Genomic DNA, 12,327 nt, shown 5'->3' with positions numbered 1-12,327 from the left:
CTTAACTGATGGAGCCACCCAGGAGCCCCAAAAAGACCAGTTTTGAAAAAATCAATTAACATTTTATCAAAATATATATCATAGTTTATCTGACCTTAAATGAAGTATAAGAAAAGCATTCCACTGTAATGAATTCTATATCTCTGTAACAGGGAGAGAAAAAAAGTGAAATGCCTTTCGGGATTACTGAGGCAAAAAAAAAAATTATTTCAATTAGAATTACTGCAGGTAATTAAATGAAAGTAGAGATGCCCATCCCAGCTCCTATCCTGACCTTACTCAAATCACTGCCTTGATTTTCCAGTGTGTTTTTAAATTCAATTATAAAATTGAAAAGAAACTCATCTATTCCACACCTTCCACTTTCTGGAAGGATCATAGCCAAACTATTTCCAAAAAAATGAAAAGCTATATTATTTAAGATATCCAGAGAAGGAGATTTCCCAGTGGATTATGAATCAAGCAGAAAAACAACAAAGACAGAAAGCTAGATTTCTGCTTTGAAAATATCAGTTTGGGATAAGCAAATCCTTTTTAAGAGGCTTATAAATCTCTGATCTTTTATAGTCTAAAAGCTGTATCATTATAGCCTAATCAAAAGGATTCCAGGTGCTGTATTTGAAGCATGGTCTGATAATTTATTAAATATTTATCCTCAGAGATGGGAAAAATATATGTGGCAAAACAAAAAAATATCTGCTTTTCCCTCCTGTGATTTCAATTGCCTAGAGTCCCGATAGGCAAAAGTAGAGGAATGGGAGAAGTCTAAGTCTGTGACAGATGGAACCAATGTAATGAAATTATGTGCTGCAGAGAGACATATGCCCATAATTTAAAAGTCACCATTATGGCTATTCAAGCCATTTGATGGTAATGCAAATATCTTTAAAGTCCATTATGTGAGAAGCAAGAAAACAGTTATTTAACAAAATTATCCTTTGTTTCCTGATTTGTTTCACCCATATTTTCATGTTTTCCTAAGATCTGGACAGTATATCATCCAAGAAGATAAAAGGAATATGTATACTCTGTTATATTTTGTGATGGTTTAACATTTGTTTTAAATTACAATGAAGTAAATTGGAAAGTCAAGATCCAATTTCCAGTCTCAGTGTTCTTCATGCATTAAAAAGTGACATAAAATAAAAGGCACCTCCCCACCTTAATCTTTTGAGCTTGCTTCCCCATCAGTGGAACCTATCTCTCTGATCACTGGGTTGCAGCTGCTTGGGGTACCACGGTGAAAACATGATCCAGAGGCCACATGCAGTGTAGTCTCGAAGAGCGATTTGATTGGTAAGTACTGTCTGTCATGCCCACCAGTTGCTCAAAAAGAGAAAGGGAGAGAAGAAGCACAAACATTGTATACTGGTTATTCAAAATGCACTTTTTATTCACTTTAACACAGATGATTTTTTTTACAGCTGAAACAAAATATCTGATACACAATTTTGAGTTTTTAGCAGCACCTGCAACAAGAGGATTGTGGAATACCTCAAGGTAAAGTAGAGATGGCTGAGGCAGGCACAAATTAACCTGAAATTCATCAATCCACTGAAGACATATGGAATCTGAGGCCCCTTAAATTTAGCTCAATACATGACAACAAACTAAATAAATATTCTTTATGATGTTTTAATGGACTGTCAAAAAACAGTATATCTCCAGTTAGAAATATCTTATTCAAAAAATCCAGTGTTCTTAAAAAAAAAACTTTCGAAAATATTGCACTGCACATTCTAGTGTATATAATTTCTAAGCCTATAAGCACAGTTCCTGGTACTCACAGATTTCAGCCTTTGGTGTTTTACAATCTTACCCAAACTTACGTCAGCATCCCACTGAGTGTTACTCACCAAAAATGCCACTGTTCTTGTCATTTAATGTTAACTGTTTTCATTAGGATATTGTGTAGTGATTTGGCAGAGAAAACTGGTATGGTAGGGAAAGGGGCTTCAGATGACCTGTCATTAAAATTAACACTTGCCTCGGTTAGACAGGAGGTCTATGAATAGAATACCCACGTATTTTTTTTTTTTTTACTTAAATGACCAGATGCCATTCTAATAGTGACAAGTACTTTTGTGAGTGAATGGAGGTCTTCATGTAAGCCTGAGATATACAGATAGAACTATTATAAGCAGAATGCAACTAGAAAGAGAAGGCCCCAGGTCTCATGCACTTAAAAACAATTAACTTTTAACAGTTCTGATGTCCAGATTTTTACCCTAACATGATTGTAGCAAAACAATCATAGAACTTGGAAACCAGTGTGGCTGGCTATAGGCATAGGCAGGATAGGGACCAATACTTAAGAGCTGTGGGGTCCCAGTTCTGGCTTTGACTTCTGGCATTGAAATTACTTTGACAATGGGGTCAGGACTATATTTAAATGGGAAATATTGAGGATGACTGGGATGAGATACTGTTTTCCGCTTGTCTATGTAGCCAAAAAGTCCCAGAGCTCTTAAAGCACATAAGGTCCCACATGTAAGGCTGATTCCATATGTGGCTACAATGGAGAGTTCTAGGCTATATTCCTGTGAAAGCTCCTGCTTCTTCCCCGGCCTCTGTCTCTTTTGGGGTGGGGGGAGTCAATTCTAACTGTCCTTTACTACCTACTAACATAGATATTTTAAAAGTACGGATTTAAAGCTTTGCAGGACAAACAGATCAACCAACAAGAACCAGACTGCATATTTGTTATACATTATATAGCTAGCAGTCATGGTAATAAAAATTTGATAAACCATTTTTGTATTTTAATATGGTATTTTTAGGATATTTATACCAGGGTACATAATGACTACTCAAAGCTCAAGAATTTATCCTGCTATGGTGCAAAATAAAGAGCTGTGGAATTGCTGTTAAATGCTGATTCCAGAATAGTTTGAGAATTTTAAAAGTCCCTCTCCAAAGTCTTAGCTGTTGTCTTAAGAAACATCCAGTGATATCTTGGCACTGAAACATATTTTGTAACTTGCAGATTCATAGAACTTAGAGCTGGAAGGGACCCTAAACCAAATATCTAGCCAGGACGGAAATTCTTTTTATGGTATTTTAACAGATGCTCATCTAGTATCTTCTTGAATATTTTCATTGGAAGGGAGTTCATTATTAAGGCAGTCCATTCCACTGTTGGACAACTCTATGAGAAATTCAGTCTATCATTGGGTTAAAGTCTGCTCTCTTGCTACTTTCAGTGTCCTAGTTTGGCCAGTTGAACATACAGTGCAATATAAAGATATTAGTTCCTATAATTAGTCCCTATAATAAATATTTTAGTTAAGGAGCCTTGTGAGAAAAGCCCATTATCCCCCAATCTTTTCTGAAGATTTCTCTGAGAGCAGAGCACAGTGGCACAAAGGACCATCAAAATTATGAGCAGAGAGCACTGTATCCAAAGCCATATACTAAGCAGCATTGCTAAATTGATAAGAGGTTGTCAGAGAAGCAACATCCCTATACAGCAAAAGTAGACTTATGAAGTAAAAGCAGACCAACCATTTATTTGCAAGGGTGGTTGGCATATTTAAGCATAATCCATTCACTAATACCCTGTTACTTCAAACACAAAGAATATAAGCAATTTCCAGTGTCATCAGTGTACCTCTTATTGAGATAATTTTTTTGAAAAGCTCAAATGGGAGCAAACCATATATAAGGATTCAAACGAGGCAGTGTATGTCATTATACTCTTATATGCCTAATTATCACAACCCTTTTATAATTGAAGCTTAGGACATCCTTGTTTGCATTATTTTTTTATTGTAATACAGCTCAGAGTCTTATTTTTTCTTCCTTTAGCAGAAATGTCAGAAACTGCTTGCCAAGAGTCCATGGTGACATTTGTTAGTTGACTAATGGAACACTTTAAGGGATATCTGTAGCTCTTTAACTCCTTCATGCTGCTGGGTTCTAGGTTTAAACTGGATTTGAAAATATTTAAATCTCTCAGGACTGAAGCTTTCTGAAATGTCCTGATACACACAAGAAGGAAACAGCAGAAATCACGCAAAATACACTTGGCTTGGTAAAGCTTTTTTTTTTTTTTTTTTTTTTTTTTAACTTGCTCTTACAACCTCAATTTGAAAGTCTCTGATACACAGTCACAACCTTCTCTCTTACCCTTTTGTGTGTGTGCCCTCTCATAAGGGCACAGTTTTTCTGACACTATTGACTGAAAAATTTGTGGCACACTTTTAAAAGGCTGCCTGCTTTTAACAGCATGAGGATCCTGCTTTGGAGCCACTGTTCAAGTCAATAGTGTGACCCAACATGCAATGTTCCAGCTGTTCCTCTACAGCCAACACCTGCCTGACAGCTTCTTCAAAGGCCACTGTCACATTAGTATCATCTTTGGCACTTGTTTCTAGATAAGGGTAATCCCCATTCTCCATGCACCAGGCTTGTGCCTCTTCAGTAGTCACTTGCCTATCCTCTTTGTCTACCTTGTTACCTAGAACTACAAAGGGGAAGTGCTCAGGGTCTTTCACATCTGCATAGTAGATGAATTCTTTCTGCCAGTTACCAAGGTTCTCAAAGCTCTGTCGGTCATCCACGCTGAAGGTCAAGAGGCAGCAGTCTGCTCCCCTGTAGAAGGGTGTCCTAAGGCTCTTGAAACGCTCCTGCCCTGCAGTGTCCCAGATCTGGAGAGTTACAAAACGTCCATCTACCTCCAGATCTCGATTTAAGAACTCTACCCCTATGGTGTGAAAAGCCTGGGAGTCAAATTTATTGGTTACATAACGGTTCATAAGTGAGCTTTTCCCAACTCCACCATCACCCAAGAGAATAACCTTTAAGAGCAAGGATTTCCCACTCATTGTTGCAGCACCAGATGGGGAGGAGTTTATAACCAAGAGAACCTGAAAATAAAAGAAAAAGTAGGAGGGAAAACAGTTAAACCTGAAACCGAAATCAGCTTCATAGAAAATTCTCTGAATTTGATTGCTTACTAATTTAATCTCTCTTGATTCATGTTCACTAACTAGATAGTACAGCAGAAGGAATAGAATCCTTTTGTGTACAAGGGAAAAGAGGTCTTGTTTTTCTGAGGTCTTTCGCCTGTGCCAGGAAAATGGCTGAATGCCATGGGTAAATGGACTAGCAGATGGTGCTATAATTTGGTTCAGTTCTCACCCTATTCTAAAGGAGAGAGCCTAAAACAGGAATACCCCTCAGATGTGGAACCATATTATTGGTTTCCAGTTTGACAATTCCAAACAAGAGGCAAATAGTACAAAATTGATTTGGAGTTTGAATTCTATTCATGATGGACCCAAGAATTATTGAGAGAGAAAGCTGTATAAGTTGAAATTTTAATTCTGTCAGTAGAGTTTGGGGCTACAATTAAACTGGACACCAGAACTTGGAAGAGAGATAAAGGTCAAGTTTCTTCAGGAGTTTGCTTCATTATATTTGCATTGATATGGATACCGGCACAAATAAAGGATCTCCCAGAATTTCTTGTTCACAGAACAATGACATGTAAATTGATGATTGTTGACTGGTATCATTATAACAGCTATCAGTAAGGAAAATAAATCTTAAATAGCTTATTAATTTTTAGATTTTAGTTCTAATTCCATAATGGCACTAATGAAAATAGACTGTAAACTTTAAAGTGCTAATAACTATGCAGTACCCTTCTTGTTACCTTCACAACATGTCTGTACATGGAATATCTAAAATGCATCTTAAAATAAAAAGATAAAATGTTTGCTGAACAACTAACTGGTACTGGATTTTGTTAAGTACTTTCACACTAGGTCCATTGTGGGAACAAAACAATGATGATGCTAATTGGGTATTATTTATGCAAGAGACCCAAAGAGATGAAAACCAATTGCTAATCAAAAGAGCACATGCAAAAGAGCTTCTGGAAGCACACACATTCAAAATGTAATTTTAAAAAGCCTCATTAATCCTTAGTATTATGTTGGTGCATGTGTAATAATTATATATTTTTCTAAATATTCCTTTTTAAGAGATCAAATGAAAAAAATATATATATATATATATACCTACCTACCCAGTTGGGTCGTTGCCACAGTTTTAGTCCTTTCTTTTCCTTGTTGTTGTTTTATTCTTTCTTTTTAGGGTTCTAGAAAATGGATTGGGAAACATTATTATTAAATATCTATAATAAAACAAAGTTAAGGCTATATATAAATCTACTCAAGTCAGGAAAGAAACAGACCCACCTCAACTTACCTTTAGAGGATGCTTTTCACAAATATACTCAAGAGTTCAAAAGGCTAAAAATGCTTAACATGGACAAAATAATATTATTACAAAAACTTTAACTTGTCCTAATGAGTGTACTTCATATGATTTTTAAAGTTTAATATTGTCCCTCCATTGAACTCTTCATTCAAAGTAAATATAGTCAAAGAAAGTAGACGAGGGGCATCTGGGTGGCTCAGTGGGTTAAAGCCTCTGCCTTTGGCTCAGGTTATGATCCCAGGATCCTGGGATCAAGCCCTGCATCGGGCTCTCTGCTCAGCCGGGAGCCTGCCTCCCCCACCCCCCGCCCGCCCCTCTCTGCCTGCCTCTCTGCCTACTTGTGATCTCTGTCAAATAAATAAATAAAATCTTGGGAAAAAAAAGAAAGTAGATGATATTGACAATAGGTAATATTCAGGAAAGGGAAAGCACAGAGGAGTCCAAGACATGTTGAAATCCTAAGTCAGAGATGAAACTCCTTCCCTTTATGTCTACCAATGTTCCTATCTCCAAGCAAGTTGTTAATGCATTCACCAATCTGCCTTGAGGTTGTCTCTGAAATTGATTCCACAAGATCAGAGACAAGATAATTATGTTTGGAGATTCCCTGTTTACAATGTATTCTCTTGGCTAATTATTTTACTCATTAATTTTGATCATCTGTCTTGAACACAGGTTTTAGTATTTAGCTGGCTTTATTAAATTAAAACAAAACTTCACTTAACATTATAGTTAATTATGGTAAGAATGTTATTTAAGCAGCATCAAAAGTGCTGCTCTAAAAAGAAAAACAGTTCTTAGATTTGTTGAGTATTCTTTCTTACTGAGGAATAAAGAAGACCATAGAAATCTCTATTGCCTAATAATCTTGTGATTTTTTTCAAATATAGATAAAGCATATAATAAGGAATTCATTAGAGACCTAAATCAGTAATTATGAATTTAAATAATGTCTTCTAAATTGATAGGGTTTATCCTCTTTCTTGGTCTATATCTACTCCAAAAAATTTTTGAGTTTTCTACCACTACTGATTTTTGTCCTTTTTCCTGCTCTCAAATTGTTGTCTTTGGAACTAGCTCAAGTAACAAACATTTCTTTTCTTTTTTTTTTTAAGATTTTATTTATTTATTTGACAGAGAGAAATCACAAGTAGATGGGGAGGCAGGCAGAGAGAGAGAGAGAGAGAGGGAAGCAGGCTCCCTGCTGAGCAGAGAGCCCGATGTGGGACTAGATCCCAGGACCCTGAGATCATGATCTGAGCCGAAGGCAGCGGCTTAACCCACTGAGCCACCCAGGCGCCCCAAACATTTCTTTAAATGGAGATGAAACAAACATCAGCACACTTCTTTATTCTTTACTGGTCTATAGGATAATTTTGCAGACTGCTCACTTAAAAAAGGAACAGAGGGAGTACAAACTTGGGTAACAATACTGGTAGTATTAAGGGCCTGTGCCGAATGATCTTCCTTATGTTCCTGGCAAACGGTTGTTCACCTCATTAAACAATTCACTAACCCTACTTTCCCGGCTGTGGATAAACTCAAATGATGCATCAAAGACTGAGTGAATGTGGAAACCAAATACTCAACTCAGGAATAATGATGAAGTATTAATAACCATCTGAGATAATGCTGCAGTTGTTTGTGCATTCCCTATTTGGTCATTTGCACATACAACTTCTGGGTATATAGGCTCTATACCAGGGAAAAGGAAGGAAAAGCAGTGTGGCTCCATGTCAAGTGCACTGGGTTGGCAGCAATCAGGAAACAAAAGTCTTCATCACTACTATGCCATTCATTTATTTTGTGAACTTGAGCAGGTTATTTAATCTTGCTTTTTTTTTCAATATCTTCCTATATAAATACAGAGCTGATAATACCTGCCTTACTTAAATCACAGGATTTAGGGGAAAATGAATAACTTATGAAGTTTGTGAAGATTTGTAAGCATGTGTTGAAATTTTTGATTTGAGATTTTTGTTCCTCTTGCTCTTCCACCTCTTTTCATTCACTGTTGGGGCCCTTGTGACTCAGTATTAACCCTTCTCAGAAAAGGCCTGCCAGTAGGAAGATCACAATTCTTCCTTTTCCCTTTCTTCAATATCTGAGAGGGATTTGTTCCCCAACCATTTTGAGTATCTTCATACACCACAGAATCTCAGCATTGGAGGGACGAAAGGATCTTCTTGTCCAATCCTGCTACTGATTACTGAGAAAACATTTGAGTGCCTATTGTGCGCTCTGTCCTTACCAAGGTAACCCTCTGCTCTCCTTCACTGTCTCCAACTCCCATTTGTTTCCTGAAAGTAAAATTGAATACACTTTAGACAAGTCTCCTTGCCTTCAGTCACTAAATCCTCTTCTTTCCTATTTTTTCCCCATCCTCTGCTACCATTCTTGCTTTGGCCCACATCTATTCTTTCATCTATCTAATCTACTGTGAAAACTTCCTGGCTCTTCTCTCCCTGCCTCAGGTTTCTCCCTATCTCCTTTGCAAAACTTCATCACTTGAGCAGCCATTGGGTGTAGACACTGTTGGAAATGCATACATTTTTAAGGCAAGGTCTTTTCCTCAAGGAATTTATGAATTAACATATAAGCTTCAGATCTCATGATTTACAGTTGAAATGGTATCATTATACTGTCTTGTTTTGTTTAAAAACCTTTTTTTCCCCCTAAGTATGTCTTTCCTACACAACCAAATTTTAAATTCCTGGATGGTAAAACCTGTTTGTATACATCTTTGAAGCCCTTCCAGCATGCAGCAAGTGTATCCCTCACATGGATAATCAATAATATTTGCTTACTAATTAACTGTTTAGGTGGGTGCTCAAAACTAATGCCTCTGAATAAATGCCAAGGTAATAGAGATCTGCAGTTCTGTAAGATGTCCAAATACTATTATTTACTTGTGACTAAAGAGCAGAAGTTATGGACTTATCTGGCTCACTTTCTAGGTGGGACTTAACAGGAATCTCACCTGTTGAAAGTCAGTGGCAATGCACTATTTTCCCTCCCTCTCCCCTACATTTTTAAGATGAATACATAAATTTCTCCATCCCCACCAAATATATGAGCAGTATAATTATCTCCACATTATGTTTTCACTGGATACTGCCATTCCCATCGTCATTATCATTACTTGAAAATAAGTGTGATATCCTTTAGTACATACTCAAAAAGGACTAGCACAGTATGAAAGCAAATTGAAAATTTTCTTCTTCCCCAAAATATGCCAGATTAAAGTCAAGCATTAAGGAGGCAATGGAATTCTTTGATAACCCTAAGTATATTTAATGGAAAGTCAAATCCTTTATGCATCCTGTTTACGTCCCATATCAGCTTAGGATTTTCACTAAAATGTTTACTCTAATTTTAGTGCTATTCAGAGAAAGATCTGCCTTTAAACAACTCAAATATCCTAGAGATGCAATTCCCCTTTCTTATCCCACTTCCCACAATTAACAAGAATTCTCCAAGACTAGTATATTCACTTTTTTCTCCAGTTAGAGTCTGTTTCAGACAATAAGGTAAATTAGAAATTCACATAACCGATATTCCCTAGTCTTCTTTGTTCTTCAACACATTTGAAACCTTTTCAATCTGTTGTGCCTGCACCCACACAGCTTATTAAAATTGTTGTATTTCTTTGGGGATGCTTAGGAGTGTGTGTGTGTGGGGGGGGAATGTGGAAGGAAGCAGTACAATGACAAGAAAGAGGTTGAAGCTTTGAAAACAGAACATTTTAGTGTGATGATGGAGAGAAGAGAAATAGAAAAGCAAACTGGCATCAGTTCAGTTGCCATGGGTGGAATGATGCTCAAATCCATAGGACAGTTTGTTTGGGAGTAAGTGTTGAGAGGGATGTGGTTCTGCAGGACTGGGGGTAGGGGAAGAGCAGCAGGGGAGAGCTAGATGGTGGATGAGAGTGGCCCTGGTGGTAATCTGGCCCTGGTGGAAGGAGCCATGGTTGAAGCTACAGGGAAAGCCTGTCTTGGTGACACACTGGTTGGGCTACCCAACTCACTGTGATTCCTGGCACGGTATTTGGAAAATACTGTACTAGAGAACTGGGCAGGGCTTTCTTTAATTTACATAAAAATCAATACAAATAAGAAATGATTGTAACTTTGAGACCCTCTACCTTAAATGGTGTAGGTTGTTTCCAGTACAACCTGATGCTTGTTCGTGGGATGGGGGAGGGTTCTGTAGAGGGGAAAGCCCTCTGACACACTGAATTCATTGTGTAGAGCAAACAAGCTATCAGCTACATTCCTGCTCTGAGTCCAAATGCCACAGCTGTCACGCCACTGAAACGCTATTCCCACATTTATTACCATATTTATATTCTATATGCAACCAGAGGGGTTCAATGTGGAATTTCACCTCTAATTTTTCACTCCTCACAACAGCAACTCTAGGGCTATAAGCCCAAAGGCACACTAGATAGCAATTTGACCCTGTCCCAGGGCCACTTCTTCCCAAATAGACTGCCAGAAAACAGCTAGCGAGGTTTGGGTGACATGGAGTAGAGCACAGGGGAAAGAATCTTCCTTAGGAGATTGGGAATGCTGTCATCTCCAGGACGGGTCACTGTTGGGGATCTAGAAAGTGAGATGTTACGCACAGTTCCAACTACCTCGGACCCGGGTCATCCCACCTTATTCGCATCTCTCAGAACAAGCGGCTGTGGCGCATGCGCACTGAGCCACACCCGTTCCCCATGGAGCCCTGCATCTATCTGCGGGGCTTTGGCAGCCGCTCGGAATTACTCAGCAACGCCCCCCCCTCCATCGTCACCTTCCCCGCCACCACCCCCAACTCCGACCCCTGCAGTGCCTAGGCCTCTTTCCCAAGGTGCAAATGCCGGGGGGGGGGTGTCACCTAGACCTCCCTTTCTCCTTCTTCCCACAGGGCCCCCACCTCCCGGCCTCCCGCGTCCACTGGCCGCTAGCCCCTCTCCCTGCCCACGCACCTGCACCTTACCCAATACAATGGGAGAGAGATGGGAGGGGGCCGCGGGTACCAGGCAGGTCAGCTCTGCGTGCCGGCAGTCCGGCTCCTCAGTGACACGGTCACCGCTCCTGCTGCCTCCTCGTCCTCGGTGAGGCAGCAAGAGCAGCTCGGACCTCGGTGGCCTGACAGCTGCCGCTCGCGCCCGCCACCGCCGCCGCGCAGCGTCTCGCGCCCGCGCCCGCCAGGGGAGGGGGCGGGGCCCGCGCCGCCTCCTTGTGCCCCATTCTTGGAACTGGAGACCCGTCTCCGGGGCCTCCGGTCCTCGCGTGTCGAAAGCGCTCCCTGGCCCTCTCGCTCTTCTTTCATGCTCAGGGTCCAACCCTGGCCTCCCTTGTTCTCTCCTCTCTTCTCTGATTAGTAGGCACAATGACAGTGGACCGACAAATATTGCTCTTCCATTTAGCTCCTCTGCTGTTTGGGGCCACGCCCCATTTCCCGCAATTACCCTTCAGCCTGCTTCATTTACCTTTCCTCCAGACCCTCTGCTTTTGCAGAGGATACCACATACTCTGGTTTCAAATAACTCAGGGAAATCCATGATTTCAGCGCATTACTAGGCCCTCTAGCTGGGCACCGCTCATAAAATTCTCTTGGCAATCCAAACAGAAAGGTTCACATGGATAGCTCAGGCCTGAAAGACACGCTGCCCTTTAATCTTAACAGTTACCTTTCTAGATGGCCACACAGAAAGTATTACCTGACGTTTCTGGACATGCTGCTGGGGTAGAGCACAGTGTTCCAATTGTGCTTAGTCATCCAGCCAGTCCCTTCTTGTCTCCTGTGGCCCTCTGGTACCTTCAACTAATTTGTTATTTTTTTTCCCCTGAATGCAAAAGAGGATGGAGCTCCTGGGGTCATTTAGCTTGCACTCCAACTCTCTGTCAGGCAGGTCCATCTCCGAAGCTTCTCTGATGTATGAGAACCTGTGCCTGTGTGGCACTGGCCCTCACTCACCATGTGTCCCCTCAGGGCTCTCACATATGCTCTCCCTCCACTTGGGCCACTCTATCTCTTCACAAGTCAATCACTCAGTCAGTCTCAAGGCCTCAGGTTAACTGTCACTTCCTCAAGGTAACCTATCTC

The 12,327-nt window shown here is 40.1% G+C and overlaps 1 protein-coding gene across 11 annotated transcripts; it reads right to left on the bottom strand.

Moving 5' to 3' along the window:
* Window positions 1–1,024: 1,024 nt before the first annotated feature.
* RAB9B (RAB9B, member RAS oncogene family) lies at window positions 1,025–12,042 on the bottom strand. 11 transcript variants are annotated; one of them, XR_014307154.1, is made up of 4 exons: window positions 11,204–11,415; window positions 8,480–8,528; window positions 6,031–6,106; window positions 1,025–1,326 (listed from the first exon to the last, which is right to left on the bottom strand). XR_014307154.1 is itself a non-coding variant. In XM_082717319.1 (4 exons), exon 4 carries the CDS (start codon window positions 4,824–4,826, stop codon window positions 4,221–4,223), a length of 606 nt encoding a protein of 201 aa, XP_082573445.1. In that variant the 5' UTR covers window positions 4,827–4,868; window positions 6,031–6,106; window positions 8,480–8,528; window positions 11,204–11,415; the 3' UTR covers window positions 1,349–4,220. The 11 variants fall into 11 exon arrangements, 8 of the variants coding, with proteins under 8 accessions (XP_082573445.1, XP_082573449.1, XP_082573446.1 ...); XR_014307155.1 differs by having other exon boundaries at window positions 6,035–6,106; XR_014307156.1 differs by having other exon boundaries at window positions 11,215–11,415.
* Between the last annotated feature and the right edge of the window lie 285 nt (window positions 12,043–12,327).

Source organism: Mustela nivalis (assembly GCF_964662115.1).
Source record: "Mustela nivalis genome assembly, chromosome: X".
NCBI classification, from domain to species: Eukaryota; Metazoa; Chordata; class Mammalia; order Carnivora; family Mustelidae; genus Mustela; species Mustela nivalis.
The sequence above is the reverse complement of the archived record's forward strand: the minus strand, read 5'-3'. Positions and strand labels throughout refer to the sequence as shown.